Below are 18,476 nucleotides of genomic sequence, written 5' to 3'. Positions count from 1 at the left end.
ATCTGCTTACAGAGAAATGCAGGAGAAATGTAGGAAGTTGGAACATGAAAATAGGAATTTACGCGAGCAAATTAGCCCGACTGAAAGTTATAAAAGGGCTGTTTTTGAAGAATCTTTCTTGTCCCATTCCAGTAATGAGGGGGTTAAGACAGCTCCAAGCTGCACTGAGTATTCGTGTGAGCCAGGGTTTTTGGCAGCCAAAATGCATTCCTTAACTGATAACACGGAGGAGAGAGACCAGAATGTGATTTACGAGTTACCGTTGCAAAATGCACAAGTAAAACGAAGGATTTTAGAGCAAGACACCCAGAGTTTCATTAGCTTGTTTGATTTTTGGAAAAAGAATAGCCCTCATTTGAGTGAAATCCTAACACTTTTGTATATGGTCACTGTGAAAAATTATATGCAGTTGCGCGCTTGTGATTTGGCAAATGAAATAATGCAGACTTTAGGTTTCTGCGCAGTGCAAGAAGGAAATACTTATGTACATGTAAATCAAGAACAAGGAAAGAAAATAGTGCCCCTAGCTAGAATCATACAATGGATCTGGTACTTGCAAGACAGGGCTAGAGTACCACAGGTAAAAGAGTTATCAATGAAGTTGTGTGCACCATTTGAATTCGTGTCTACTGAAGATAAAAAGCATGTTTGTTTTACTAATGATTCATTGACTGAAATGTTGTTTTCTGGCACAGTAGAAGGAACAGCGTTGTATAATGTGTGTCAGATTTTAAAGCAAGAGCTACGTGAGATGTGTCATTTTTACGCTGATTTTTGGTTCATTGCTAATGTTTTAGCACCTAACTGGTTCAATTACCTTGCAGATGTTAATGAGAAAAATTCAGAGAGAGAAGTGTACACCCAGAATTCTGCCTTAGTGGGGATGGCTAAGTGGGTGCCCCAGAAATGTGAACAGCTGAGAGAAAAAGCCACTTACAGGTGGGCAGAGATGAGAGAGATGCACATTCCCCTAGATTTGATAAAAACTGTGCAGCACGCACAAAAGCAATCTGTCATGCAAGCAGTCACAGAGCAGTTGGGGAGAGGAAAGTTACCAGGACAGAAATGGCAAATTGATCAGGTTTTAGGGAGAGTGATTGCTGAAAACTACCAAGGAAAAATCGAAATTATGCTGATACCTAGAAAAGAATCTGATTCATTCATACAAATTGGAGACAGAATGGCCCAACTTGACAAAAATGCAGTGAATGGAGGTTTGGTAAAGAAGGAGTCTGCCCCAGCCCTTCTGACAGTGCAAGAAAAGGGAAGCTGTGGTGCAGCAGATAAAAACCTCAGTACTGATGTGTGGGCTGAAGCCCCAAGTGATCCTCCAGAACCTGCAGAAAATATAACAAAGGGCCTCAAAAACGTCCTGCTGATTATAAAACAGGGAAAGAAAGAGGAAGGGTGCAGTTTAAATGAAAAATGTTATTTGCAAGAAAAGTCATACTTGTTTCTTTTGCAGATCCTACCACGTTTCGCCACTGTCCCTGAGTGTGCTGTGTGGTCCCCCTTCCGGTGTGTGCGTGTGGGGTCGGGGAAGGGTCCGAACCCCCAACCTGAACCTGGCTGAGTAAAGTGCCAGCACCATGGATCCATTTTGCGCAAACTGCGCCTTCAGTTCAAGTTCAACTTGTTTGATTGCATTCTTCCACTGGAACTAAGCTGTGTTTTTTGTTTTTTTTTCCCTCTCGTATGGAACTCTGACTTTTGCTTACCTTCCAGCAAACCTTTCAGGTGGACCGTGCCCCTTTACATGAGCAGAACTCATGCCACATCAAATTGCTAACACTGTTGAATTAGAGACTCACTCAGAGTATAAAAATTGCCCAGTCTTTTCTGTATAGATGTATCTGATGTGAAAGGTTATGAAATCAATGTGTTAATTCACTTCTATTGCTTTACAGGGATTGCTTTGATCTGATGTTTTTTTTTGTTTTTGTTTGAAATATGAGATATGTGAAACAAAAATTAATTGGTCAAAGGGCGGAATGTCCTGCCATTTGATAAAGTTTGTTTTGACCAATGACTTTGTGTTTCACCACTGCGCATATTAGTTGCTCAATGTTCACCAGTAGCACATTGTATGTTTTGTTCAGTTGAGCCGCCTATGGGCTTTGACATGGCATTAGCCATTACTTTCTGTATTCAGTTTAGCCGCCTATGGGCTTTGACATTGCATTAGTCATTACATTCTGTATTCTGCCTATTGGCTTTGACATGGCATTAGCCATTGCTTTCTGTATTCAGTTTAGCCGCCTATGGGCTTTGACATTGCATTAGTCATTACATTCTGTATTCTGCCTATTGGCTTTGACATGCTGTATCCAGTCTAGCCGCCTATTGGCTTTGACATTGCATTCCTATTGGCTTTGACACGATGTATTCAATTTAGCTGCCTATTGACTTTGACATGCTATTAGATATTCTGCCTATGGGCTTTGACATATTATACATTGCATTTTATATTCAGCTCAGCTGCCTATGGGCTTTGACATGATATAAGACATTGCATTTTGTATTCAGCTTAGATGCTTATTGGCTTTGACATGACACTAGACATTGCATTTGATATTTAGGTTAGCTGCCTATTGCCTTTAACATGACATTGCATTTGATATCTAGGTTAGCTGCCTATTGCCTTTAACGTGGAGTTAGACATTGCAGTTGAGAATCCAAGCTGTATTTTTCCAAGCTGTGTTTTTGCACCAGAGAACCAAGATGTTTTTCTCACAGTAGACTAGACATGATAAGAGAGAGTACATGGGTGTTGTTCTCTCTGCTTGAGCTTGGGAACAGGAGTAGTCTTGGAGACCTGGCCAGTCTCCAAAAGGCTTGCTCAGTTTCCCAGGTCTGAGAGGAGGGGGCACACCTTTGTAACGAATGTAACAGGCTGCAGAGGGTCAGATTCGAATCTGCCGGACCTCGTGCTGGAGCTTGGCGCAGGCTGCCAGCAATCCCGTGTGGGTAGATGAATCTCTCTTTCTCGCGGCTGACAGGGGTCATCAGCTTGCAGACCTTAGAAAGATGAAGCTGTAGATAGTTCCCACACGGTGAAGTATTTGTTTTGCTTTGCATTCAATATCTTATAAATATAACCTGCTGTGTATATTGCAAACTGATATATTTTGTTTGATTAACGCGGACTTGAAAGCTACTAATTCGTCATACATAAAAATTGGGGTTGGGGAAGAATTAACAACAATAAAAGTCTTCTTTGACCTCACAAGTGCATTTCTAGTGTGTTATGTTAGTGCTGAGAAACTAAATAAGAGGAAAGCACTACAAACGGCCGGAGTTACCCATCAGAAAACAAAAGATCACGTAGAAACATGTGTGCAGAAAATTAGTTTATTTAGTAGTAGACACAAAAATACAAAGTTTAAATTCACTTTGTTTATCAGTTAAAAACTAGCACAAGTGCAAAGAGGGAGAGACTTCTAATGTAACTTTGCAAGATCTTCCTGCACCCCATGATCAACAGCCTGACATTCACAGTCTACAGGGTTTTGTGCGTGCTACACACAACTTTATAAGTATGAAGAGGAGATGCTGTGTAGGAGATTGAAGTCACTAGAACCATCTTGGAGATTTAGAGAAATCCAAAGCAGGGCCTCTCCAGGGTGGACATATCATGGTTGGTCTTGAAATCCAAAACAACTCCCCTTTGGGCTGGGCACATCATGATTGGACTTGCACTCAGTGGCCTGTCACCAGAACAACTTTTGACAGAGAAGTATATGGACAACAGACTAGAGGCCACATGTTCAGGACAATCTGGCTTGTGACTCCCAGACGTGGAAGAGTCCATGGGGGTGCTGGGTTCGTAATCACATTTTCTATAAGCAATAAAGAAATGTGCAGCCATGAGGTTCAAGTGGCCACAAAAAGTGGCTTCACAGATAATAGTTTTGTGTACGTGAGAGTTTGGAAGCGCATGCATGCAAACATGCGCACAGACACGTGTAGGAACTTTCTTCCATGGATGTCCAGAGAAGGAACCCTGAACATTAATACAACACTCTGATTCACAGCTCTTCGGAACTGAATATAGATGGACCACTGTGTACACGCAGTATACTTAACACACATTAGCAGGACTGCTGCAATAGGTACTATGAAACTCTGGACACTTCTCACAGTATTCAAACAGGGCAGGAGAAAGGGTCTGATGCACCATCAACTCCGACAAAGTTTTACAGCTCACATATGAACTTCATTTTCAGGTGTTAACTGTAAAAAAATATAGCAGAAAAGCCAAAATCCAACCTGGCCTTACACGATGGAGCAATGACATGACTATAGGAGGCAAGATATGCGTGTACAGAGAAACTAACCAATCGTACACCTGCCTCCGAGGGGCAGTTCTTACATAGCACCCACTTACTTACAAGCAACCAAGTAGTCTCACAGCCCCAGCCCGGTAAGGTCTCCAGCGGCCGAGGGTGGTTGAAGGGACGCACATCGCTGAACCCATAATGGCAGCTTGCAGGGCGGTGCAGCCAAGAGGTAGCGCCCTCTCATCTACACAGAAAGGACTGGAGCATGTGTTGAGGAAGTAGGACATCAGCATGATTTAAGCAGAGCATGAGGACAGGACACAGGCAGAAGTATCTACTACCAGGGACCAGATACATCCCCATCCTACAAGCTACCCTTGACACAGTATCCTTTGCACAGGGAGCAGTTACGAGAGGCGTGCTGCCAAGACAGCTACTCTCCAAGAGGAGAGAAGCTCTCCTTCACAGTAGGTACAAAGCAGCGGAGGCACACACAGGGCATCCTTGGATGTCCCAGACAAGAGGATGTGTTCAAAACAGGCTCTCTCTCAAGCAGGAATGCAGCCTGCATCCTCCGAGTGTAAGGACCATAACTGGTGCCACCTAAGACAAGGCAGGACATGCAGCATGGGCAAGTCTGACTCATTGATGGCGCCGGTCTCAGTGAGCTTCACAGAGTGCGACTGAGGCCACAAAAAGACACTACTTGCTGCACTGGCATTACTGATGGCACCGGCCTGAGTGGGTGTCACCGAGTGTGACCGAGGCCACAAGAAGATACTACATGCAGCATGGGCGTCTCTGATGGCACCGGTCTCGGGGTGTCACCGAGTGTAACCAGGGACCCCAAGATGATATTACATGCTGCATGGGCGTCACTGATGGCACCGGTCTCAGGGGGTGTCACCGAGTGTGACTGAGGCCACAAGAAGATACTACATGCAACATGGGCATCACTGATGGCACCGTCTCAGGGGATGTGACTGAGGCCACAAGAAGATACTACATGCAACATGGGCATCACTGATGGCACCGTCTCAGGGGATGTGACTGAGGCCACAAGAAGATACTACATGCAGCATGGGCATCAGTGATGGCACCGTCTCAGGGGATGTGACTGAGGCCACAAGAAGATACTACATGCAGCATGGGCATCAGTGATGGCACCGTCTCAGGGGATGTGACTGAGGCCACAAGAAGATACTACATGCCACATGGGCGTCACTGATGGCACCGGTCTCAGGGGGTGTCACTGAGTGTGACCGAGGCCACAAGAAGATACTACATGCAGCATGGGCGTCACTGATGGCACCGGTCTCGGGGTGTCACCGAGTGTGACTGAGGCCACAAGAAGATACTACATGCAACATGGGCATCACTGATGGCACCGTCTCAGGGGATGTGACTGAGGCCACAAGAAGATACTACATGCAGCATGGGCATCAGTGATGGCACCGTCTCAGGGGATGTGACTGAGGCCACAAGAAGATACTACATGCAGCATGGGCATCACTGATAGCAGCGGTCTCAGGGGGCATCACAGACTGTGACTGGGGGCACCAGGGCACCCTACTTCTCAATGGTTGGTGGATCCAAGTGTGGTGTTACAGCATGGGTGTGCAGCGTGTGAGCTGAGTCAGATCACTGAGCGCCCTTATCCGAAGCTCAGTTTACAGAGTATCCTGTAGCCCTCTGGGGAACCCGGAGGTTACGCTGAGGGTGGAGCGAAGAGCAGGGGTAGGTTGTGAAGATGGAGGGGTGTGGGGGAAGTGTCTTTGCAAAGAAGTTTTCTATGCATCCTTCAATCTTAGTCCTTCAGTGCGGTTGGGTTAGCGGAGTGCTTTCATAGGACCAGTTCCCAGAGAAGGACTCAGTCTCTCTTTTCAGACTGCAGAGCCTGGCTCACTGCTGCTTCGCATGCTGTTCAGAGAATAAAAACAAAACAAAGAAACAAAAAGGGTTAATCAGGAGCTGAAACCACCCAAAATCAAGCACAGTCAAAAAGTAACTTATCCTAGAATTAAAAACATTCACGCGCAGAGAAGTGCTTGAGACTGTGGGCGGGAGTTCTGGGTGTCCTAAGGGCGGAGCAGAGAAAACGCTTTATTTCCAAATGTCAGTCATGTTTTCATGATGTGAGACCTTGAGTTTGTAGGTACAAGGACAGAACCAACAAGAGGGACGGGGGAGTTTAGCGGTCCTGTGTGCACCCTCCCCGGGGCGCCAACATAGAAGAGTTCAAGGAGAGAGAAGAGGACCAGAAAGAGTGCAGTTAAAATGGACTATAAATTCCCAAGTGAACGATTTTAATAGCAACAAACAACTGGGAACCTATGTCAAGATTTTAAAAAATGGGGGAACAGTGGTATAATGCCCGAATTTTCCTCAGTGGCGTGAAAAGGAAAGAAAAAACCTGCGGTATCCCCAGCTAATAACTCCTAACATAGGGAAACCTACGCCTGTATGAGACCCATAATCAACACTACAGGATTCACGGCCAACATGTCTCTCACCCTAACAGTCTCTACGGATCCGTGGCAACCTCCCCCAAAGAGCCCCTCTGGGGCCCGTCAGGCACTGCAGTGCCAGCCTGACGTGAAGCATTGCCCAACGATGAGGCATGTCACCAATGGGTGAGGGAGGGCCTTTGCTTCTGACTCATGACCTGTGGACATCCCTCCTAATTGGCTGCATGGTGTCTTCTCTTTTTCGGAACTGTGTACCTTGAATTGTTGTTTGTAGGTACAAGACAACTCGTGGGGAGCTGGGTGGTAGGCACTGTTGTGAACAAACTGGTGGCAAGTCTCCTTGAAGTGCGAGACAATCATTATCGTGCTTCTAAGGATCTTATAACATCTGACACTTGAAAACTGTGACTCTGATACAAGTTCCTCAAGAAGTTAAATTATATCGTAAATGTCTTGAAATTGAAGGGATTCGCCTAGTCTCAAATGATCTTAACTATCTCTTCTCAGCCCCCTCAGATCCATCAGTGAATCTCAACATAGAGGTCAAAAGCCGTGGCCTCAACTTCAAACATGACAAACAGCACCATGACTGAAGCAGCGGTCAACACCTCAGCGGCCTACTCGGAGGCATCAACCCCTGAACCACCTCCAAGAACCGCTCTCATCAGTGGAAAAAGCAATGGCCATCACCTGACCATCAACAGGGTGAACCTCTGCATCCCTCTCCTACACATCAGAGCTCTCATGGTCAGGCCAGGCAGAGTGCTTGGAGCAAGGCCATATTACCCTCACCCAGGAATCACTAGACTGCTGGCCTTCAGCACCTAAGATACCCTCGAGGCATCCCTCATCTCCAAACATACCCACACAGGGGTCCCAAAATCTTCACTACGACCCTGGATGCTTGGTTCCTCAGCATGACAAACTTTCTCCAAGCTCCAAAACACAGGACAACGTAGAAGACTCCATGATGAGAAGCTGTGCCCTGTGACCATTAGCTGATAAGACAAACACTGCACTTAAAGGATGCAAATAACCTGGACTTTGCCAGTGCTCTATAAAGTCAAATCTGCTAGGAACCCTTCAGACATTAACAAGCATGGCAGCACTGTGCAAGCCCAGAAGGGCGCAGGAGAGAAGTCCCAGAGGTTCTGTGACACTGGCACACCTTGACCGGGCTGAAGAGCAGAGCCTACGCAGTAGCCTCTCGCCCTCCTCATCTGATGTCACATGATAACAGACACTACCCCCATTAACATAGGGGCTGGAGGAGAAGCCTTTTAGATGAGATGAAAGTCTTTTTAGATCCCACTAGGGCTCAAGGTTTTGAATCTAAGAGGTCATGGTCCCTGCACACAGCCGAGATGAACCTAGCTACCCAGCAGTCAAAGGCTGTGCAGTAAATTCCTACAATGTAGTGTACGGACCAATATGGAGAGGATACACCAGGGGTTAACACTGCATGAGGATATTCAGGTGACGCACAGGCATGGAGAGGGGAGGGAAAGGGATACACATGGTGAGACTGTGGACAGTGCCAGGGAGGGTGTGGAATGGACATAAAAAGTACTTAAAGTGAGGAGAGGAAGCAGGTCAGAGAGAGGCCTCCTTGAAGGTTCTGGTCACTCGGTGGTTATCCGGTGATTAGATAGTGTTGTGCATGCCAGTTACCAGCAAGCAGCACACTGCACGTGTGGAAACGTGCTCAAGCAAGACGAGTAGGTTACGCTGCCGTGCACTGTTCCCTCCACCAGCTCCCAAGGGTTGCTTTGTTCACATTAATGGTGCACATTAGAAAAACAGGAGCTCAATTTCTAGACACACAGACCTAACCTACACATCACACAGTGACATTTTGGCTTTAGCACAATCCCAGGTGGGCTCACGCATGAGGGTAAGAGTTTGGCTGAAAGGCAGAAGATGTCCAAGAAACCCTATAACCATCTGAAGGCGATGTGGGTTACACAGGTCCTGTAATAAGAGACCATTTCTGATACACAGAGCTGAATAATCAATGCCACTGGGTCCTGAGAAAGCTAAATCTGTCATACTGCTTCGGAAAGCAGATGTAGAGGGCCCCTGGTAGAGGCACCACCAGTTATACATCTCTCAATGGCAGGTTCCAGCTAGAGAACCACAGGTGACCGCAGCATGGATGACCTGGTACTTGAGGTGGGACCCAAGGTAATAATGGCACTGGCTAGGGGCCTCTCAATGTGAGATGGAGATACCCCCTCCACCGTCTCTCAGTGCGAGATACCCCCTCCACCGTCTCGCAACGGGAGATGGAGATACCTCCTCCACGGCCTCTCAATGGGAGATACCCCCTCCACCGCCTCTCAATGGGAGATACCCCCTCCGCCCCCTCTCAATGGGAGATACCCCCTCCGCCCCCTCTCAATGGGAGATACCCCCTCCACCGCCTCTCAATGGGAGATACCCCCTCCACCGCCTCTCAATGGGAGATACCCCCTCCACCGCCTCTCAATGGGAGATACCCCCTCCACCGCCTCTCAATGGGAGATACCCCCTCCACTGCCTCTCAATGGGAGATACCCTTTCCGCCAACTCTCAATACAAGATGCAGATATCCCCTCCACCGCCTCTCAATGGGAGATACCCCCTCCACTGCCTCTCAATGGGAGATACCCTTTCCGCCAACTCTCAATACAAGATGCAGATATCCCCTTCACCGCCTCTCAATGCGAGATGGACATAACCCCTTCACCGCCTCTCAATGCGAGATGGACATAACCCCTCCACCGCCTCTCAATGTGAGATGGACATAACCCCTCCACCGCCCCTCAATGTGAGATACCCCCTCTTAATGCGCGATGCCCCCTCTACCTTGCTCTCCCCACCAGGTGCCAACAACATTATTACATTATTTATAAAGTTTGATAATGTGCGATAAATAAAGACCCCTCCACCACACTGGTAACAGTGGCTTGGATTATAGAGATCTTGTAGAGGAAATAGACGTTCGGTATGTGACAGTGGCATGGACTGTACAAGAAGTGTGGAGAGGATACGGACTCTCTCAAGAACACTGGCAAAGATCATACGGCTCATGCTGAGAACTATTCCCAAGAGACCCGCAGGTGACTGCAGCTACTGTTATACAGCTCTAGGTAACGGATGCTATAGAGAGACCTCAGCTGGGTACAGCACACTGACTGTACCCCTCTCAATTAGTGACCGTGCTCACATGGCCCCAGTACTGAGTGACAATGTGTGCCGCAGGAAGAGGAAACCTATGAGCATACAGGTGTGGTTCCATCCAGCATTATGCTTATTGTTTGACATATTTCTATACATTTTGGGCCTGGTACTTTATATGCTGCTTGTTTGTTGCTTTTTGGTGTATGGCAGTCCGGACAGGGCATTCCAGCCCCTAGAAGCCCTTCAGACTGGTGGAGGGGTAGGAAGCCTGGTCACACCTGGAATTGTGCTAAACATGGTCACTAGGGAACCCATCACCCTGTGGGCAGAAGGAACACTTGTTTACATACAGAAGAGCTTGGCAAGGCTGGGGTGCCCTCCTCAGGTGTCAGGAGTGCTTTGCTGCTGGCCAGTGTTTGAAGTACTTCATCCAAAAGAAGCATGAAGGGAAAACCAAGATATCGGTTATTGCAAATATAGATCTCACATAGTATTTGGCAACCTTAAAATGAATGCATGCACCTCTACTGTGTGGTTGCAGAGCTTGGACAGCAGACGGTCTAACATTTGGAGATCTAGATTAGCGCGCACTTCTAGTGTGTGGATGCAGAGCGTGGACAGCAGACAGCCTAACATTTGGAGATCTAGATTAGCATGCACTTCTAGTGTGTGGATGCAGAGCTCCCGGACCATGAGTGGTCTAACATTTGGAGACCTAGAAAGGCATGCACCTCTAGTGTGTGGATACAGAGCTTGGTCAGCAGATGGTCTAACATTTGAAGATCTAGATTAGTGCGCACCTCTGGTGTGTGGATAAAGACCTTGGACAGCCTAACATTTGGCGATCTAGCTTAAGGTCACTTCTAGTGTGTGGATGCAGAGCTTGGACAGCAGATGGTCTAACATTTGGAGACCTAGATAGGCGTGCACCTCTAGTATGTGGATACAGAGCCTGGACAGCATGTGGTCTATCATTTGGAGACCTAGATAACTTTGCATCTCTTGTGTGTGGATGATGGGCTTGGACACTAGGTGGTCTAACATTTGGAGACCTATATAAGTGTGTACCGCTAGTGTGTGGATGCAGAGCTCCTGGACCGTGGGTGGTCTACCATTTGGAGACCTAGATGAGTGTGCCCCTATAGTGTGTGGATACATAGCTTGGACAATGGATGATCTAACATTTTGAGACTTCAATAAGCATGCACCTCTAGCATAGGGATGCAGGGTTTGGACACTGGGTGGTCTGACATCTGGAGACCTAGATTAGAAAAGCGTGCACCTCTAGTGGACATAAACAGAGCTGAGAAAGTGGGCAGTCCAGCAGCTGGTAACCTAGAGATAAATCAATTGCTATTGCCCAAGAACAGGTACTATACAAATGAAGCCAGTCAGCCCTCTAGCCAGAAGCACACTAATGTCAGACAGCTGGGGTACTTTACAGAAATACACCCTAAGTATGCTAAACTTTCTCCCTGCCCACAACTTTCGGAAAGGCTATTGCTCCATAATGCCCTCAATGAGTGCTGGCTTAGATTGCCCCCAACATTTGCCTGGGATTCCCTTTGCGTAAACTCCCTCGCTCTAACACTTAAGCACTGCCTGTGTCGCCAAATGACCAAGAGTCTGTATCAAGAGATCAGTCGTCGTGCTCATCAAATCATGAAATTTTTTCCACTTTGCCCGAAGTTCATTGGAATAAAAAAAAAAAAAGAAAATCCAGGTTCCTGATTCCACCACTTTAATGCGCATGTTGCTTGAGGTTGTAGTTTTTTGTATAGTGCTCAGCACAATCTTGAGACAGGTTGAGGAAGGCAGAGGGGGGAGTGTTGACCATAGCTTGTCGAATGATCAGCTGTGAAGCAAAGGTGCGGCACTCGGCAGTGCTAGAGGGAGTAGCCCTGCTAGTGGAGGCCGGAGGTGCATCTGCTTTGGTTAACCAGTCTCTGAAGCCTGGCTGGACAGTAATGTAACGCTGGCTTGCAGCGGTCATCGAGGGCCCTGCGGGACGAGGCCTTGCAGGCGCAGCAAAGACTTGTAGTTCAGTAATGATTGCAGTCTGAGAAGGTGGCCACGCGACCCTGAGCATGCTCAACACTGGGCACTTCAATCGGGCATATTCTAAAAAAGCTTTGATTAAGTAATGCTCCCCGGAGGAGTGGAGAGCAGAGCAGTGCAGCCATCCTGTTCCCTTAGAAGGAATTGTCAACACACAACTCTTCACTCACTTCCGATTCCCTTTTTTGCAGTTCCCTCAATCACTCACCATCCTCTACCCCTTCCCTCAACACACAGAGGGGATTCAAACTGGCAGTGTGCCTGTAACAAGGAGCTGCACAGCCACCTTCTGTTCAGATGCTCACTGCGGCATTCCTGTGGCCTCTACTTGGGATGTGCGTGGTCCATCTTACCTTATTGAAGGTTTATAGGTTGGGATGCTGTGAGTGGAATGAGAAGGCTGAAGGGAACATGTGGGATTTGAGTAGGTCTTTTGGATACAGACCAAGCAGGTATGATCTTGAAAAGCTCTCCACCCTCCATCACACAATACTCGCGGGAATCTACTGCTGAAGGGATCTCTAGAGCATCAACCAAGAGAGGGTAGCGAGGGGAGCCCATAGACCTAAGGGATCTTGTCACATTTTGCTTATATCAGAGCCAGACAGGACCAGGTATCCTCGTGGCAAACCCAAGAACGTGGCAGCGACAGCAGAGTACAACGTGTTCCCAAATACGTCGTGTGAGACAAATACTACAGACCATCAGCCCGGACATTGTTTAAAAGCACCTTGCTGCGGTGGAAGGGTGGCTGACAAGTGATGAACTGTTTGAAGTTCAGCCATTCTTTCACAGAGGCAATCCTCAACATATGGGCCACAAGCCACCTGTAAACCGATGCTAGCTGGAGATCAGAGCTCTTCAGCTTGCTTGAGGAGAGGCTCAGATCAAGTAAAGGTTTCCAGAAGGGGGCCAAGCCTGCTTGAAGAGAGAGACTCCATCAACCAAAGGACCACGGATGAGTAGATGGAGCATCTGGACATCTCAGACAACAAGCCACATTGGGGCAGAGGAAGATGAATCCAAGACTGAAGAAGCGAGATAACCTAGCAGGTGTAGGTGGCTTCTAATCCTTAGGAGTGAAGTAGCTGCACTGCTTCGTACCACCAGTAACTGCGGATTGTTTGACTTTACTCACACGAGCTCCAGGTGTTGAACTTCACACACTTCAGTGCTGAGCTCTTGAGGGGAGCCACAGTACTTCTCTTTCAACCTTCAAGCCAAGGTTTGGTATAAACGGGCAGAGTTTGTGGTGGTTTTAAATTGTTTTGTGCTCCTCTAAAGCCAGCAACTGATGGATCAGACCTCTGGGGTTCATCTCTTACGTGTAGGCGGGTGATGGTCACCTGCAGTAACCCCATTTGTTTCTTTACCAGACGTAGACCTGCAAGGCATTTCTTCAATGTAAGAAGCCTGAATTCACTACACCCCAGGTCCTAACCTTTGCAGTCCATCCAGGATGGCTTCACATTCTACAAAGCCTCACCCTTCATTCTCCCCAAAACGGATTATGTACTATTCTGCACTCTGCGGAAACATTCCTACAGGTGTCCGGGCACCTGCTTTTTGCTCACATGACAAGTAGTGAGCAGAGACTGTGTGACTGTTAAAATCGTAACCGTACACGTGAGAAGGAGATACAAATGACATACTGTGAAAGAAACCCAATGAATAAAGTGGCAGAGTCAAAGCAGATCTCGACACGATGAACCATTCTGCTTCTGTTTATGGGCTGAGAACATCTTGAAATTTTGACAGCTGATGTCAAAAGACCCACAGACAGTGGCTAGGTGCACTGAAGAAAGCCAAGAGCTGTATGAGGCATCCCAGATGTCAGAAGTTGGTAGGTAGAGACAACAAGCTTCCATCATTTCTCTCCACCTGCAGGGTGATTTTAAGACTTTTTCATGTTTTACTACTACAGACTACTGAATGAACTGTATGCAGGAATCTTAGAGTTTGTGCAGGAATGTTACCTAAGGCAATAAATGTAAAGGAGTCCGGGAGGATGTCCCCTCAATTATTCAGTTAAACTGCGTAGCTCTATCTGGTCGTTTAGCTGCTCTACATTAACTGCAGGACGCCCTGCAGTGCCCTGAGGTGTGCATCCCCCACAGCTCCCTTTAGCTGCAGTGCCAAGATTTGACCTTCCCTGGCATCTGTTATACTTAGATTTGTGCACCCTCCTCACCTGCAGGAGCTGGGCCTCAGACTACTTCCGCTGTTCCACACATGACCATCCCAGAGCTCCTACACCGCCCAGACTGTTACCCCAAGACCAAGACCCTTAACCTGGGCTTACACCCACACCCCCACCACAACCTCTCTCTGGGGGTAGCCAATGAGTTCATATATGTAACCTCAAACTATACACTACATAGACAATCCCAGCCTCCCCCAGGGAGTTACAAAAACCTTTGCTGTCCAGAAGAAAACTCCTCTCCTGGGCGTGTAACCCCCTACAGTACCTCTACCACCAGGGCCCAGGAGCCACCTGTATCTCTTCCACCTGGGATCTGCCCCCCCCCAGTCTGTGAAATAAAGCTTTACAGAGGCATTCACCAATTCCTCAAGGTTATAGGACCGGACACTGCTGCTAACCGAACCATTGATTTGGTCCTTATCCCTAAACTCTCAGGGATGGTCCTAAGTACTGGGCCGTGGCAGTCAGACGCAGGAACTGCATTCTGATGTGTGATAGGACCCAGTGGTCGTGGGATGACAGTCTGCTGCACAAGCTGCTGAGTGATGGTACTTAGTGGAGGAGGGATGGCAGCTGGACCCGAGTGCTGCAGTGCAATAGTTCCCAATCTGACCACGTGGTACAGTTGGCTGCAGCCAGTCATCTTACCTCCCCTGGTGACGCTCTCCGCCGTGCTCAGGGCCTGCCCACTCAGGTCACTGACCACGCTGTCTACAGTGCGGTGGTGCTTCAGGAAGAAGGGTCTGATGAACCGAGTGTAGAGAACCTGCGAGCCGTTCCAGGATACGGGAGCCATACACCAGAGCAGGAAGGCACACTGTGGGGACGGTGCAAAAAGGATTAGCTCTTCAGAGGAAACAAAAAGGTTGAACAACCTCACCTCCCTCTTCCATGCGCCACCCCAACTCTCTTCAGTTCAATCCCATGTCTCACGTTAACCACAATCCACTTCCTGCTTCAATACACACCCATTCTATCCATTCAAGGCTGCCAAGGCCCTGATCAATGCACTCGTGTTGAGCAACATTGGTCACTGTGAGAGGGCCTGCTGGGCTAGTCCTGCTGTACATTCTTCACCCCAGACAGAAAACTGTCTTCCCCAAACCCCTTCAAACAAACATCCACCTCTCCTTCCGGACTACAGCCTTCGCATTATAGACTCTTCACAGAACCTTGCCAACACCTGTCCAAAACGCTCTGCCAATAAACCCCTCTGTGCAGAGCCACTTAACAGCCTTCCCCCATCTTCACCTACTTCTTAGTTAGGACACACAATGATGAGTAGGAAACCTGCCTCTGTACCCAGGACAAACGAGGACTCCAAGGGGCAGTTGGCTAACCTCTTGTGTGGCTACAAGGACACAAGTCAAACACTTTCCTAGCTCAGTTTATTTTCAAGCCAGGTTATGTATGAAGGGGTCTTTCTTTCCCTTAATGGCTGCTGAGTTTGGAGACAAGGTGTGACTGTGGCTAGCTGGGCGCCCTCTGACTTCGGACACTGGATACTAGAAGGACAAAGGAGTCAACAATGTGGATCCAGGTGCACTGGCATGGAACTGGAAGGAGTGGAAGAGCATTCAATCCCAGGCGAATGCAGCTCAACAACACACAGACCACACTGAATGTGTGTGCACTGCCGCAGTACACAGTAGAAATACTGAGCTGAGACTTGCAAAAGAATCGCTGCTGGAGGCAGAATGTGCCTGGTTTCTATTTTGTGCCAACAATGCCTGCACTTCATGCTCCATGAAGGTTCCCCCTGCATATTAAGGGCTGTCACCACCAAGCTCACCTTGCCAATGTAGTAAAACGGGAACCAGAACAGGAAAATGTCTGAGAAGAACTCAGCAACACTGAAGAGACCGTAGACCACCCAGTATGTCAGCCAGATGGTGTCATCCCTCTTGTCCGGGCTCTCAATGGCCTTAATCCTGCAGAAACAGAAGGGAAGAGGTGGACACGTTGACACTGCTGAACTTGCACCAGGCACTGCAGGGCTAGATACCAGCACTCATTTTTGAGGGACCAGATTTACTTTTCATCATCAGACTGACTCAGAGAAAGGGGGAGAAATACAGGAAAGAGTGATAAGAGAGACAGGAAACCAGTAAGAGAGCAGGTACCACATGAATGCGATAGAGAGACAAGGTTTGGGTGGTGGAAGAAAGACATGAGGTGGAATCAAGACCAGTAGCTTTGGTATTTGTAGAAGGGTGGCCCTGGTGTGTGTGGTGGGTACCTATGGTACTTACACCTTAACCCAGGTCCAGGTATCCCTTATTAGTGTAGTGTAGTCAGTGGCCAGAAGCCAGGCTCTCTAGCAGTAGCTGTGGATGAGCAGCCAAGGCTTATCTAGGAGACATGCAAAGCTCATGCAGTACCACTATACTCACACAGCACTTACACACATGAAAGAAAACACTCAGGGGCTCATTACGACCCCGCGGTCAGCGATAATGGGGCGGTAAGTACCACCAATAGACTGGCGGTACTTACCGCCATATTATGACATTGGCGGGTTGGCTGAAGCCAACTCACCAACATACCACTCCGACCGCCACGGCGGTAACAGACACCGAGCTGGAGATATCCATCTCCAGCCCGGTGGAAGCCATTTTACTGCCTGCAGTATATGACCCCCGCCTACCGCCATGGTTTTTGTGCCATTCGTAATGCCACGAAAACCATGGCAGTAGGCCATATCAGTGACAGGGAATTCCTTCCCTGTCACTGATAGGAGTCTCCCCTCCCTTCCTCTCCAGTTACAGGCCCCCACCACCCTACCTCTCCAAATCCCCCCCCACATTCACACCCCCTTCACACACATGCATATAACCCGTTCATTCCCACATGCTTACACGCATACATACATCCATTCACATACACACATCCGCACACACTTCCAAACATACACACACACATTCACATTTCACTACATAAACGCACTCACACGTCCGTACATGCACACACGCATTCAACACACATACATTAATGCACCCCCACACGCAACACCCCCCCCCCCCACCCGTGTTTGAGACCCGACTTACCTGGATCCAGGGTGTCCTCCGGCAGGAGATGGCACGGGCGCTGCTACTGCCAGCAAAACAGCGCCAGGCTGTATTATGGGTCATAATACGGCTGGCGGCAGTCTACTGGCATGGCGCTGCTGGTGGTAGCAGCACCACCTTACCACCATCCACCAGCATGACCACAGCTGGAATTCCATCATTCTTGTGGCGGAAATTCCACTGTGGTCATAATATGGTGGACGGCTGGTAGCCACGGCGACGGTCTTTTTGCGGCCCTTGCTACGGCACCAAAGTTGAAATGAGGGCCTCAGTGTTACAAAAATAAAGGTACTTTATTTTGGTAACACAAATTCCGAAAATACCATAGAGACTATACTCCCTTAGGAGATAAGTTATACACAAATTATATACACTAGTATGCAGAAATAGGCATACAATCAGTTAGAAAACAGTACAATTAGTGAAAAACCACAATAGAGAGAAATAGCCCTGGGGGAGCACAAACCATATACTAAAAAAGTGGAATGCAAGAGTTGGTTCCCCACCTAGGTGATTGGAGTGTGTAGAGGGGAGCTGGGAGTACTAGGAAAGCCCAAAGGTAAGTACCACAACACCCCCTGCGACCAGAAAAGCAGGAGTAAATCACTGTAAATTCCCCCAGAACACCCCCTTGAAAGAAAAGAAGAAGAATGCAAAACACAGAAGAGACTGCAAGACACCAACAGTGGATTCCTGGACAAGAGGACTTGTGGAAGAAGGGAAACAAGTCCAACAGCACCGCAGAGTTCAGGAAGGGCAGGAACCACTACCCACCAGACAGAAGGTACAAGAGATGAGTCGACGGTGAGGAAGGAGAGTCAGTACTGCATCCAAGAAAACGAAGTCGAGTTCCTGGATGATGCAGGTGATGTCCCATGTCAGAAGGAGAATTGCAGATGGGTTTGCGTCTTTGGATTCCACCAACAAGCCTTGTCACAGACAAAACTCGCAGTTAGTGGAAAGTGGAGCTACCCGGGCCCAGGAGGGACCTGGTGGGCTCTACCCAGGAGGGGGAGTCAGAGGGGACCCTCAGCAACACAGAGAGCCCACAGAAGCACAGGCAGCACCCACAGGATGGGGAAACAAGTCGAAGAAGGGGCCCACGCAGCATTACTAAAACGGCTCCCACACCGCCGGAGAACCACTCAGGAAGTTGTGCGTTGCAGGATGAAGTGCTGGTGGCTGGAGCTTCAAGATGCTTGAAGCTCCCTTGGAACAAATGCCAGCAAGCCTTGGC

The 18,476-nt window shown here is 48.2% G+C and overlaps 1 protein-coding gene across 2 annotated transcripts in view; it reads right to left on the bottom strand.

The window, feature by feature from the left end:
* Positions 1–3,337: 3,337 nt before the first annotated feature.
* Positions 3,338–18,476, bottom strand: part of REEP6 (receptor accessory protein 6) — a 106,787-nt gene continuing 91,648 nt past the window's right edge. Inside the window, exons 3-6 of one of the 2 annotated variants that reach the window (XM_069216386.1) lie at positions 15,964–16,102; positions 14,820–14,988; positions 10,261–10,334; positions 3,338–6,200 (exon numbers count right to left, since the gene is read on the bottom strand). In XM_069216386.1, coding sequence (XP_069072487.1) covers positions 6,183–6,200; positions 10,261–10,334; positions 14,820–14,988; positions 15,964–16,102 — 400 coding nt within the window. In that variant the 3' untranslated portion in view covers positions 3,338–6,182. The remainder of the gene's footprint in view (positions 6,201–10,260; positions 10,335–14,819; positions 14,989–15,963; positions 16,103–18,476) is intronic. The other variant, XM_069216387.1, reaches the window with a different exon arrangement.

This window comes from Pleurodeles waltl, chromosome 12 (genome assembly GCF_031143425.1).
Source record: "Pleurodeles waltl isolate 20211129_DDA chromosome 12, aPleWal1.hap1.20221129, whole genome shotgun sequence".
Lineage (NCBI taxonomy): Eukaryota > Metazoa > Chordata > Amphibia > Caudata > Salamandridae > Pleurodeles > Pleurodeles waltl.
This window is presented reverse-complemented; position numbering and strand designations above follow the sequence as displayed.